Below are 13,666 nucleotides of genomic sequence, written 5' to 3'. Positions count from 1 at the left end.
TTGAGGCGCCTTTCAAATTCCTGGGGCAGGTTAGATTTAAAAAAAAATCTGTCAGGGAAGGTGATAGGTCCTGCTGTGAGTGCAGGGGACTGGGCTTGATGACCTCTGGAGGTCCCTTCCAGCTCTGTGAGATACATATGTATTCTTATGGCAAGAGAGTAAGGGGGATTGAAACCAGGGGCTGGGCACATAACTGTGCATAAGGAACACTGTGATCACTCATTAAACCTGATCCAAGTAGTGATGCAAGGAAATGGAATGAGTGAACAGAACTTAGGATCTACTGCTCCCAAAATATAGCTCCTTACCTATGGAGTGCAGGAGAGTCCCTTGCTCATGGCATCTGGAGGGAGTCATCACCAGTGCAATCTATGTGAATGGTGCCCAGACACGCTACCAATGGGCATGGAATAAAAACAGACCAGATAGATAGAAGGGGTTGGTGGGGATAGATCGATCCTATAGGCACACATGCAGAAACACCAATAGCTGGAGAGATAGCTACTACCTCTGATCAATGGATCTGTGCCGTAACACTGAACAGTATTAGCAAGAGACCTTGCATTTGATACCTGAAGCATGTGAAGTGAAGAGCGAGTCCGGCCTGGGCATTATTAACACCCACTGGTTTCTTTGTTGCAGGGGTCAAAGATGGCCAAGACATTCACCAAACCCAAAGAGATGTCAGATCTTGTCACCTCCCAGTCATGGATGGATGAAGCCCTGAGCTCCCAAGACGAAATGAAGGAAGAAGACTGCAGACAAATATCCTACAGAATGATGGCTGGCTTGAATGATGAGCATGACAGCATTGAGGAGGAGGAGGAGGAAGAGGATGGAGAGAAGCCTAAGAGAAGAGGACCAAAGAAGAAGAAAATGACCAAGGCGCGGTTGGAGCGGTTCAGGGCCCGGCGCGTCAAGGCCAACGCCAGGGAGCGCACTCGGATGCATGGGCTGAATGATGCTCTGGATAATCTGAGGAGGGTTATGCCTTGTTACTCCAAGACTCAGAAGCTGTCCAAGATTGAGACCTTGAGGCTGGCAAGGAATTACATATGGGCTCTGTCTGAGGTGCTGGAGACTGGGCAGACCCCAGAAGGAAAGGGCTTTGTGGAGATGCTTTGCAAAGGTTTGTCACAGCCAACCAGTAATCTTGTTGCTGGCTGTCTGCAGCTGGGGCCTCAGTCCCTCTTCCTGGAGAAGCATGAAGAGAAGTCCCCAGTGTGTGACTCTGCCATAACCAGCCACACCTTCAACTACCAATCCCCAGGACTGCCAAGCCCCCCCTATGGGAACATGGAAACTCACCTCCTACATCTAAAGCCTCCCACCTTCAAAAGTTTGGTGGATCCTTCCTTTGGGAGCCATCAACCAGACTGCACCACTCCTCCCTATGAAGGGCCCCTGACACCTCCCTTGAGTATCAGCGGGAACTTCTCCTTGAAGCAGGATGGGTCTCCAGACCTGGAGAAGTCCTACACCTTCATGGCCCACTACCCTTCTGTGAGCCTGGGTGGAGCTCATGGACACCCATCTCATTTCCAAAGCACTGTGCCCCGCTATGAGCTCCCCATAGACATGAGCTACGAGTCCTACCCCCACCATGTGGTTGGGCCCCAGCTCAATGCCATATTTAATGAATGACGAGAAAGATGAGATTTGGACATGAACATTCAGAATCGAGAGAAATGCAGCCATGTGGTGTAGATGTTTCTGGAGTGAACATGACTGGGACAGGGATATCACTACTCCAAAGCTTTGTGAAAGACCTCTGGGCTGGTCTACTTGAGATACCTCTATGAAAACCTCTGCTGGCCCATTCCACACTGTCTTGACAATTGTTTTGTTGCTGGTTCTCATATTTTCTCCCAGAAGTTCTGAGATTGTCTCCTGCGTTCATTGACAGCCAAGCACACACTGGGATGATCACCGTTACTCTTAAATGGAACACCCAAATCCCACCTCTGCTGAGGGCCGGAGATGGCAGAGTATTTCACGTTATCTGCACCAATCAGCCCCAAAAGTACCTCTGCAGCCCCTCTGCACTGCTTCCAGATGCATCCAGTACTGGAAAGGGACAGCAGCTCCTGCCTGGGCATCTGTCTCAAGCAATAGAACTGAATCCAAGCCACCGATCCATCCGACTGGCTGCAGAATTCTGCAACTTGGAGATGATAAAAGGAACAGCCATTAACAGGAGAAATGGAACCAGAGTTTCATACCTCCTCCCAAAGGAGCTGGAATCAAAGGAAGGAAACAGACTGTGAGACTGGAACCTGAAAACAACCCTGCAGAAGTCTCCATCCCCACCAGGGGCTGAGGTGGGATCAGTGCATTGGCCACTGCACAGACCTCTTTGTTGCCAATCCAATGGGCTCCTTCTGTGGGGTGTTGTGGCACCAAACCGCTGCCTCTGCCCCCAGGTGCCTTCCTGAAGAATCCCATTTAGCTGCAAGATACTCCCTGAGCATGGCTGTGTCTCGGGCACAGGATTTCTAAGCGCCATTCGGAGGACTGTGTGAAGGCTGTGCTGGGTGAGGAGCACAACGAGGGCTGTGCTCCTGGGAAAGGCAGCTCATCTTGTCCCTGGTGGTCTTTCAGGTCCAGCAGTGGCTGGGGAAGGTGGAGATTATCTGAACCTGTTACAAAGAGCACTCAAATAGCCATGCAAAGAGACATATGTGGTGGCTGGAAGGGACCTCAGGAGGTCATTGAATCCAGCCCCCTACCCAAAGCAGGACCAAGCCTAACTACATCATCCCAACCAGGACTTTATCAAGCCAGGACTTAAAAACCTCCACCACCCGTCTAGGTAACACATTCCAGTGCTTCACCACCAGCCTAGTGAAAGAGTTTTTCCTCAATGCATTTGATGTCCTCCCAGCTCCTAAACATGCCCTGTACTCCTAAAAGGAAAAACATTATTCCCTTCTGAAACATCTAACTCCATGGCAAAAACAAGGTTGAAACCTTGCACACTTTGTCTTCACTCTCCTCTTCTCAATCAGGGACTAGATCAGTCCAAGTTCAACACTTCAAGGAAATGAAATTGCCTCTTGCATCTGCTGCTGTCCTGAGGCTGCTGTCCACTCCCCAGCGAAACCCTATTCCACAGAATTCTGTGTGTTGCTCGAAACCAGAATGAGATGATCAGAGCAAGAAACCCTTTCTGAGGCCAGGTCTGACAGTGTGTGTGAAAACTTGTGATTCACTTACATGTACCTGAGAAGAAAGAGAAGACTCCAATTTGCAGGACGCTTTCTTTACCTGGCAAAAGCACAAATATCTCTCACTTAAAACTTAGACATAATTATTAAAAAACAGTTTTATATTAAACCACAAACTTGTGGCCAGGGTAAATGTTTCCCTGTGGTTGTAGTATATTTATCATACCCTGTGTTTGGAAAACAGATCCTGCCAAAATAAGTGTGTCTTAAGTTCCTGTCCTATTTATTATTTAATTGGATCTAATTTATTTTCTTTCCATTTTACAGAGAATGTGGAATGTGCTCATAGCCTGCTCGTTTTCCAATTAATGTTAAAATGTTTAGTTGGAGTTTAGCTGTGTGGGGAAATGCGTGCTGGTTTTTGAAGTGCTGTTGCTGTATGATTATTTATTAGCTATTATTTATTTAATTTATTCACCCTCTGCTGCCTCTATGCTCAGCTTCTGGTTATTAAACCAAGTATTTAACTAAGGAATTGCTTATTTAATATTGCCCCTTTTGGTTTTTTTTCAAAGATCTTTGTCAGACCTTGCCCATCAGTCCCAAAACACTTCTATTTGAGCAATAACTTTTCACAGCTATGCAATTATTTTTATTTTCCTTTCAAGAAAAGTTAGGCAACTATTTTTGGAATCCCACGCTGCAGTTGTTGGCCTTGAGAGCCCTTGGTGGGGCGGCCTCACTATTTTGCCTAGGAAATTTGTACAGAGTTGGAATTTTGTAATGTCTCAAGCTCCAAAGGACCCTTTTGTACAGCCCCTCAGGTGACTGGGTCATTTTGTTTTGTACTAAGAGTAAACAGTCTATCCTTTTGTACAGAAAGCGAAATCAGCTTGGTGGTGCCAATAAAGCTGTGGATCTTGTTTCAAATGGTGCTGCTCAGGGCTGTGGCTTGTTCTTGTCTTTTCTCTTTTGCTGCAGTGACTGACTCCAGGGTGGATGGTAAGCTGGCCAGCCACCCACCCACCAGCCATGCTGCACACTCACGCCGGCTGCAGCGGTGTAGCAGTTGGGTCTGGGTCATGTCCAATGAAAGCCAGGAACCTGATTCTCGCTGCCTCCTGAGGAGATGGCTTGAGCCCTGCTGGTCTCAGAGCAGGGTGCAGTGTGCACTAAGATAGGGTGAACAGCACCTTTAGAATGCCTATAAACTCCTGCACCCACCCCATGTCAGTCTCCATGCACAAAGTAGGTCCCATCTTTGATTCAGCTCTGTAAGATCTAGCCAAAAGCAGATTGGTCCATTTACCAGCAACATAAGAGCTGGGTTCTGTTCCCACCTTTGCCAGTTTGGCCAAGTCCCTTCTGCTCTGCATACCTCAGGTTTGCCATCTGTATTACTGGGCATTCTGGGCTCTGGCAAGCTGAGTGCTGGCCAGAGCCAGGGCAAGGTTAAGAGGTACTGAGGCTACGAGGCACTATTCTACTCATGCAGATTGAGCTCCCGCACAACTTCGTTGGGAGGTTCCTGCTTTGCACCCAGCAGTCTGGTTGAGCTAGAGCAGGTCTTTATAAGTGTGTCCACACTGCAGTGACAGACTTGGCTGTAATACGACAGGGTTTCTGTACACAGCTAAGAAAATCAATCCAGAGTAAAATTGTTTAAATCTGGGCCACTTAAAGCCCAGCCTTTAATTTCCTTCTCACTAAAGCATATCAAACCAGCCACAAAAGTACCTCCACCAGCTTGCCAGAAGCCACACAAGCAAACCCACAGATTTGTCAGCTACCTCAAGCCATCCAACAAGTCCCTACTCAGATGAGAGGTTCTTAAAACCTATTTCACGGACTCCACACAGATTCTTCCGGGTCGAGCTATGTTTCCTGGTCACTATATACTTGGACTTACCCCAAACAGCATGCCGATTGCCAATCCTTCAGATCTAAAATCTAAAGGTTTATTAATAAAAAAGAAAGAACAGGGTTAGAGAGAAAAATTGGTAAAGCAATACTTTATATGGATCATTTACAGCTATTGATGCAGGCCAGCGATGTTATTTGCTGATCCTTGAAGGTCTCTACAAGTTCATTTCAGATTACATAGTTTTAGTTAGTGGAGAAATGTAGATCTGGCCAGCAGTAGTCAGCATGCTGATGCATGGATCCTTGGAATGGGGACAACATCCTTCTCTCCCCAAGATGGACACTGCTAGGTCCACCTTGGGGTTCCCTCTTATGTCCAGAGGCAAACCCTTTCTTCTTTCCATAGGCCCTTGAGGGGCAAAGTCACCTGACCCTCAAATACCATTGGTCGCTGATTTTGCTAGCACACCTCAATCACTCACATGGGACGTGGAATGGATGTCTGGGCATCTGACTTCAGTTCCTTTGCTCAGCCCAGGTCACCTGACCAGTGGGCTGCATTCCATTGACAAGTCCCACATTTCTGGGATGTGGATTCAATGTCTGAGCACCAAGTTTCCATCCCATTGTTTAGCCCAATATCCTGGCTGGGGTTCAGTTCACACTTTCGATTGTGAATCTTAGCACTGAAACATTCTCTAACATAGCTACATAGCTAAACTCTATAACTTTACCTACCAACTTGATACAGACATATAAGTAGCACACATAAATTCAGGACATCCTCAGCTTTCATTAGACCCCCCCACCATCACAATATTTGGGGCCAGTAGACACACTTGGCACATAAAACGGCTTCTATATCCAATATATAAGTCCAGTCACGTGACAGGGTGAGAGAGAAATTGTTAAAGTGGTACATTACATACATCAGTTACCGTTATTGACGCAGGCTAGGAATGTTATATGCTGATTTCTTGAAAGTCTTTGGAAGCACACCCCATGGGTGAGGGTGTGATCTCATGTTACATTAGCTTAGGTCATGGAGACTGGAGAGCTGGAACACTAGAACACTGGATCCTTGAATTCCAGAACCTTGAATTTCCAGATGGTCACTGCCAGGGCCATCTTATAGGTTATCATGTGGTGGGAAAAAGTCCTTTCTTCTTCCACTAAGGCAGGCCCTTGAGGGTCAGGGTCACCTGACTCACGTGAGCCGTTGTGGCAAACTGCCATTGGCCGCTGGTTTTGCAAGCACACTGCAGTCCGTTTGCATGGCACGCGGAATGGCTGTCTGGGCATCTGATTTCAATTCCATTGCTCAGCCCAGGTCAGCTGACCAGATGGGCTGTTGTGGGATTTTGCCATTGGCTGCATTCCAGAGGATAAGTCCCAAATTTCTGAGATGTGTATTCAACATCTGAGCCTTTGTTTACTCCATCACCCTGGCTGGGGGAGGCAATCAGACCTCCTGTTGTGAATCGAAGCACTAAAACAGCTATAGAGCCGTTATCTTAACTTCACACACAGACATGGCACACATGGACAAGTAACATAGACAGATTGAGGGCACTAGCAGCTTTCCTTAGACACGTCACTTGACCAGCCTAGCACTAGCACCGGTGCCATTACATACAATGATGACAGACATGGCTTCCCTACCCAATTTAAAAATCCAGTCATGCCACACTGGCGCACATCCTTGGCTGGCCCAGGTCAGCTGACGTGGGGGAAGCCCAAGTCTGATCTCCATGCAGGGGTGAGTCTAAGAGCCCAGGCTCCAGGGTGTATTCTGCTGTTGTTCATCCCACAATCCAAGCACCATGAGTCTGAATCAGCTGAGCCAGGCTCTGAGACTTGGTGCCACAGTTTCCTATTGCAGGGTAGAAAGAGACACCCAGGCATAATGCAACAACCCCAAGTGCTGGAGACCCCGCCCCACCCTCAGCAGAGCACCCACATGCTGAGCACTCACAACTCTCTTGCACCGCTGGTAAAAGGGCACGGATTTGGAGATCCACCCACCTCACCCCGCACCCATGGCCAGGGAAGGGCACTGAGCATTTCCCAATCAGTGCCAGTGCAGCCTCCTCCCCTGCTGGACCCAAAGGTGGACAATTACTCATTGGAGAACACCGTCCTGGGGACCAGCCACTGCCAACAGGCTCTGGCCCCTTTCCACTGGGACCTGACTAGCCAGACCAGCCGCTGGTTCAGAACTAGCCCCGATACAGCCCTCAGGTGTGGAGAGTGGCAGGGGGAGATGCACCAGCATGTGGGAATGAGAAGCCCCATGTTCTATTGCTTGCTCCTGAGAGGGATTAACTCAGCTCAGTACTCAGCAGGGGGAAATCAAAGAGAAACTCCATCTGCTGCTGGTGCCACTGGATGTGCCAGTGAGATGAGTCCCTATGTCAAACTGGCCTTTCCATGGTGGTGTCCCCCTGTGCAGTGCAGAGCCAACCTCCTCCATCCATGTTCGGGCACGTGCCCTGGGCCTGTCAGCAGCACGGACCATTCTAGAGAAAAGGAGAGTGAAGCCCAAAGCAGGGAAGTGTCCAGCCAGAGCCCACGGAGTCAGTGAAAGGCCAGCACAGAACCCAGGAGTCCAAACTCCCCACCTGCCCCGCTCCAGACACCAATCGCCTCACAGAGAGCCCAGGAGCCCCTTGGCCTAAGCCCTTGAATCGGGCACTACGATCAACTGGCCCCTTCGTCAGACCATGGCACCAGGCTCCCTCACACTGCTGGGGATGGAAGCCAGAGTAGTAATATACCTGTTAGACCAATGGTGATGGATCATCCCCTGCTCCCCATGACACAGTTGCAGTCAGGGCCGAAGCTCACAGCTCCTCTTGTTGCTTGGGGCCTGCCCAGCCAGGCTGAACATTGCAGCACAGAGAGAGCAGTGAGAATTGCTGACCTTGGGGCTGCCCCCACCCCACTCCATAGTCTGCTTGCTGGCCTAATGCCATGTGTCCTTCCCCAGCAGGACCCAGTGCACCAACTGCACACCTGTCCTGTACATCTCAGTGCCATGCAGCTCCCCAGCCCCGAGCACCACAAAGCCTGCTGGTGCCAGCAGCCCCTGGCTCCCACGCTCCAAGCCCAATGGGAGCCACCAAAGTTAAGTAATCTCTGCCCCCTGCACAATGTGCCTCGATTCACACCTCAGCCCCAGTGCACGCAGTGTGCCAGGTCCCTCTGGGGGATGGGCAGCTTCAGTTTCTCTGTGAGAGGTGGAGAGAGGCTCACAAGCAGCAGCAATGAACGGGGGGTGGCCATGGCGAAGGAGCAAGGCTCCCAAGTCAACCACATGGCTTGCCAGGCCCGGCAGGCCAAAGCTGCCTCGCTCAGCTGTTCCCACCACATGCGCTCCATCCTAGGCAGCCATAGAGCAGAGCTGGAAACTCACCAGCTGGTGGGGCACGCCAAGGCCACCTGCCTGCTGCCCAGAGTGAAGGGGACAAGACACCTTGGGTGCTCCTGGGGCATAGGAATGTGACTATGAGGTGCAGGATCAGTGACAGCCTGAGAGGTGGGAGAGACTCACCCCAGCTGAGGCCACGCCAGGCACTGCTAATACTCCCACCTCTCTCTGGGATACAGAGGGGAAGTGTGCTGATGCTCTGACCTCTCATAGCCCCAACTACCCTCGCCACACTGGCTCCCAGCCAGCCCCACACATGGGGTCAGGAAGTATCATGCTCCTAGTTATAGCTGGGGAAACTGAGGCACAGTGGACAGGTTTACTGTAACTGCACAGCTGTCCAAGGATCATATAGGGGCATTCCTGGCTCACCGGAGCTTTGTACTGGGTTATGCTGCTTCAGTACAATCAACCAGTATGCCCTGGCCCGCTAGGGTGAGAGCTGCCAGCACACCCAGCCTGAGGCCATCTCTTGTGGAAACAAAACACTGCCTGTCCTGTTGGAAGTCGGGCTGGGATACCTCCTACCAGGGCTCAACTTTGCGAAGTACTGTGGGGTGGATGCCAGGCCTTGCACACACGGGCAGGTTCCATCCCTGCTGGATCCTTCATAGACTGATACAACACTAAAACTGGAGGGGACCTTGAGAGCTCATCTAGTCCAGTCCTCCAACCTCACAGCAGAACTTGACTCTGATCCTTCCATACGGCTGCTCCGACATCTCCACCTGTGCTGCCTTCCTCTGTCCACGCCCCTTCCTCCAGCCCCCGTCCAGTGGGGCACAGTACAGCAGCAGGCAGGGACAGCAACTGCAGCTCCAGGCCCCTGCGTGGAACCTGGCCAGGGGCTGCTGCAGCTGCCTGACCCAGCATCTGGGAGCCTGAGTCTCCTGCAGGGCCCAGAGCTGGAGGGAACACTAAAAGGATGGGGGCAGAGGAGGGCTTTGTCCCAGGGGCTCAAGACAGGGCAGAACTATGGTCTGCCCCAAATTTCTGAACTAGGTTGGTTGCCCTTGTAGCATGGCAGCCTGGAAGCTGGGCAGTGGGGGTGGGGTTTGACAGGAGTCCAGGTGGAGGTTGGGATGAGGAGCACAGACCAAGCTGTACTACCTGGCTCCAGCCCTCCTTCCCCACTGCACCCTGGAGCTCCCTCCTCCCGGGGGGAGATATATCCAGGTCCTTCCTAGAGGTACAGGAATTGCTCTAAACCTCTGGTGTCTGAGCAGGAGAGCTGGACAAATATTGCAACCCCCAGGCCCCAGGGTGCCCTGACGGCCGCGTGCAGTAGGCCGAACCCATGAGCATACACATATGCACACAGCTGCACACACACATTCATACACACATACAGGCGCACGCACATCACTACATATGCACACATGCCTGCCACATATACATTCCCTGTCTCACCCCGCAAAAGGCAAACCCTGCACCACTAGCAGCACATCCCCAGGCTGCGGCTGGCTGTTTCTAGCCACGTACCTGGCCTCCCAGGTCTGGCTTGCAGAACCAGCCTTGTTTGCAGGGGGTAGATTTCCCAGTCCTAGGGCACACGGCTGGGGCCTTAGAGCCGGCCAATGGGCAGCAAGGGGGCAAGGAGAGGACATTGCTGGGAGCCCCTGTCAGTGCAGTGGCAGCTGGCCAGCAAGTGCAGGGCGGTGTCTGGGTAGCAGGCGGAGCTGGGGCACAGCTGGACTAGATACAGTTGGTTTTACATTAGCCAAGAAGCAGCAGCAATTGACAATGTGCCCAATTCCCAGTGTCAGGCTGGACTGGGCTGCTTGGGGAGCTTGGCGGCAGCTGCCGGCTGCGGCCCAGCTTGCAGCTGTTCAGGAGCTGTCTTTCCCAGAAGAGCTCTGATGAGAGAAAAAATGAGCAGTAATCACACAATGTGTGTGAGAGCCAAACACACATTGTGTGCATGGAGCTGGGTAGCTTCTGTGTCTGTGTGTGCAATGAGTGGGTCGGGATGGGTGGAAGTGCATACACATTTCCAGGGTGTGTGCGTGTGTGTATCTAATGTGTGTGTGTGTGTGTCCAATGTCTGGGGTATGTTTTTGTATATACAGGTATCCAGTGTGTGTGCGTGCAATATGGAGGCGAGGGGTATGTGTATATGCATATATGTATAAATGTGTGTGTGTGTGTGTCCAATGTGTGGGTCAGGGGAATGTGTATGCATATATGTATACAATGTGTGTGTGGGGAGTGTATTTGTGCATACAGGTATCCAGGGTATGTGTGTGTGCGCACATTAATTGTGCCTGTATATCTAGCCCCTGTGACTGTGTACCCATCTCAACAGAGGGATCCCATAGCAGGAGGGGAAGGGCAGACATCCTGGTCCAGGGCTGTCAGGCCCCTTGCTATTACCTGTCCATAGTGTCTCTGCCTGCTCAGCGCCCTGACCACATCAGCCCTGGGCAACCCAACTGCACCCCTCCCAGCCAGGGAAGGCTGTTGCTCTGCAGAGCTGCGTCTACACGCGCACGCTACTTCGAAGTAGCGGCACCAACTTCGAAATAGCGCCCGTCGCGTCTACACGCGTCGGGCGCTATTTCGAAGTTAACTTTGACGTTAGGCGGCGAGACGTCGAAGTCGCTAACCTCATGAGGAGATAGGAATAGCGCCCTACTTCGACGTTCAACGTCGAAGTAGGGACTGTGTAGACGATCCGCGTCCCGCAACGTCGAAATTGCTGGGTCCTCCATGGCGGCCATCAGCTGGGGGGTTGAGAGATGCTCTCTCTCCAGCCCCTGCGGGGCTCTATGGTCACCGTGGGCAGCAGCCCTTAGCCCAGGGCTTCTGGCTGCTTCTGTGGCAGCTGGGGATCTATGCTGCAGGCACAGGGTCTGCAACCAGTTGTCAGCTCTGTGTATCTTGTGTTGTTTAGTGCAACTGTGTCTGGGAGGGGCCCTTTAAGGGAGCGGCTTGCTGTTGAGACCGCCCTGTGACCCTGTCTGCAGCTGTGCCTGGCATCCCTATTTCGATGTGTGCTACTTTGACGTGTAGACGTTCCCTCGCAGCGCCTATTTCGATGTTGGGCTGAGCAACGTCGAAGTTGAACATCGACGTTGCCGGCCCTGGAGGACGTGTAGACGTTATTCATCGAAATAGACTATTTCGATGTTGGCTGCACGTGTAGACGTAGCCCAGGAGGCACATTCGATCAGCCAACCCCTCCAACACAGCATTTCCAGGCATGCTGCTTCCAGAGGAAGTGTACACTTGCTGAGTGGTGTGCTCTTGCTGAGTGGTCACACCATGGAACACAGCTCCCTTGCACACAGTGCTGAGAGCTATTCACAGTGGGAGCCACTGAAGGTTTTTTTCACAATGTCCCTCTTTGCTTTCCCTTCGATAAACTGAAGATGGGGATTTCTTCAACCGCTGCCTGCACGGAAGGCCCCAGATCTCAAATCATCTTGTGGCACCCCCTGATTTCCTTCTGATGTATAAGTTTTCTCTGATGCATAGAGATCAGATCCGGATGTGGGTCCCCAGGAAGGGTCCTGCTGATGGTGGATGAGTACAATCTTGAAATGCTCCACAAAGCTTGATCAGTGCCAAAATTCCAGTGTTACAGCTGGGGAAACTGAGACCCAGTGGGAGGATGTGACTGGCTCACCGCTGCTGACCTCCAGAGTCCTGACTCCTATTCCATTTTTGAAGGAAATGTCAAGCCTTGAAAGCCTCCATATGTGTTCATTGTTAGCAGCCAGCCTTTGCTGATCACGTTGAGTTAACTCAGTCTCAGCTGTAGAAAGGGCATCATGATTTTATATGACATGCACCCATTTGTTGCCAACACTCTGACTCGCTCTAGCTTTGGACGACACCATTCGATATCTTCCTAAGTAATTTGAATAATGGCAAAGAGCAGCCATTCCCAACCTTTTCAGTAACACAGCACATTTCCAGGAGACAAACACTTCCATGGCACACCCACTTTTTTCAGCTGAATCAGTTGCTCATAAATGTCACATTTACTTGAATTTACTATGGCTATGGTATTGCTAGAGAAGTTTAAGAACATAAGAACAGCCATTATTGGGTCAGACCGAAGGTCCATCTAGCCCAGCATCCCATCCGCCGACAGTAGCTAGTGCCAGGTGCCACAGAGGGGGTGGACTGAAGACAATGATCATAGAATTACATAATCACAGAATCATAGGGCTGGAAGGGACCGCAGGAGGTCATCTAGTCCAGCCCCCTGCTTCAAGCAGGATCAACCCCAACTAAGTCATCCCAGCCAGGACCTTGTCCAGCTGGGACTTAAAAACCTCAAGAGATGGAGAATCCACCACCTCTCTAGGCAACATATTCCACTGCTTCACCACCTGCCTGGTGAAGTAGTTTTTCCTAATATCTAACCTACACCTTTCCCTCTTCAACTTCTGACCATTACTCCTTGTTCTGCCATCTGACACCACTGAGAACAGTTTCTCACCCTCCATTTTAGAGCTCCCCTTCAGGAAGTTGAAGGCTGCTATTAAATCACCTCTAAGTCTTCTCTTCTGTAAACTAAACAAGCCCAATTCCCTCAGCCTATCCTCATAGGTCTTGTGCTCCAGACCCTTAATCATTTTTGTTGCCCTTCGCTGAACCTGCTCCAGCAAATCCACATCCTTTTTACACTGGGGGGCCCAAAACTAGACACAATATTCCAGATGTGGCCTCGCCAGTGCCGAATAAAGAGGAATAACTGCTTCTCTAGATCTGCTCGAAATGCTCCTCCTAATGCACCCCAGTATGCCGTTAGCTTTCTTGGCTACAAGGGCACACTGTTTACTCATATCGAGCCTTTCATCCACCATAACCCCTAGGTCCCTTTCCCTCGTACTGCTGCTGAGCCAGTCAGTCCCCAGCCTGTAACAATGTTTGGGATTCTTCCACCCCAGGTGCAGGACTCTACACTTCTCCTTACTGAACCACATTTCTTTTGGCCCAGTCCTCCAATTTATCCACACCCCTCTGGATTCTCTCTCTACCCTCCTACGTATCTACCTCTCCTCCTAGTTTTGTGTCATCCCCAAACTTGCTGAGGGTGCAACCCAGTCCCTCATCCAGGTCATTAATAAAGCGACTTGTCTCCTGCCATCCACCTCCAGCCTCTGACAATCAGAGGCCAGGGACACCATTCCTACTTTCTGGCTAATAGCCTTTTATGGACCTAACCTCCATGAATTTATCTAGCTCTTCTTTG

At 50.9% G+C, this 13,666-nt stretch overlaps 1 protein-coding gene across 1 annotated transcript; it reads left to right on the top strand.

Moving 5' to 3' along the window:
• The first annotated feature begins 651 nt into the window (after positions 1-651).
• NEUROD4 (neuronal differentiation 4) lies at positions 652-1,655 on the top strand. The gene has a single exon (XM_074980047.1). The coding sequence runs from the start codon at positions 652-654 to the stop codon at positions 1,642-1,644; it is 993 nt and encodes a 330-aa protein (XP_074836148.1). The 3' UTR covers positions 1,645-1,655.
• The last annotated feature ends 12,011 nt before the right edge of the window (positions 1,656-13,666 follow it).

The sequence above is a fragment of the Carettochelys insculpta genome, chromosome 29 (assembly GCF_033958435.1).
Source record: "Carettochelys insculpta isolate YL-2023 chromosome 29, ASM3395843v1, whole genome shotgun sequence".
Taxonomy (NCBI): Eukaryota; Metazoa; Chordata; order Testudines; family Carettochelyidae; genus Carettochelys; species Carettochelys insculpta.
Note: the sequence above shows the minus strand (reverse complement) of the source record. Positions and strands in the feature narration are given on the sequence as shown.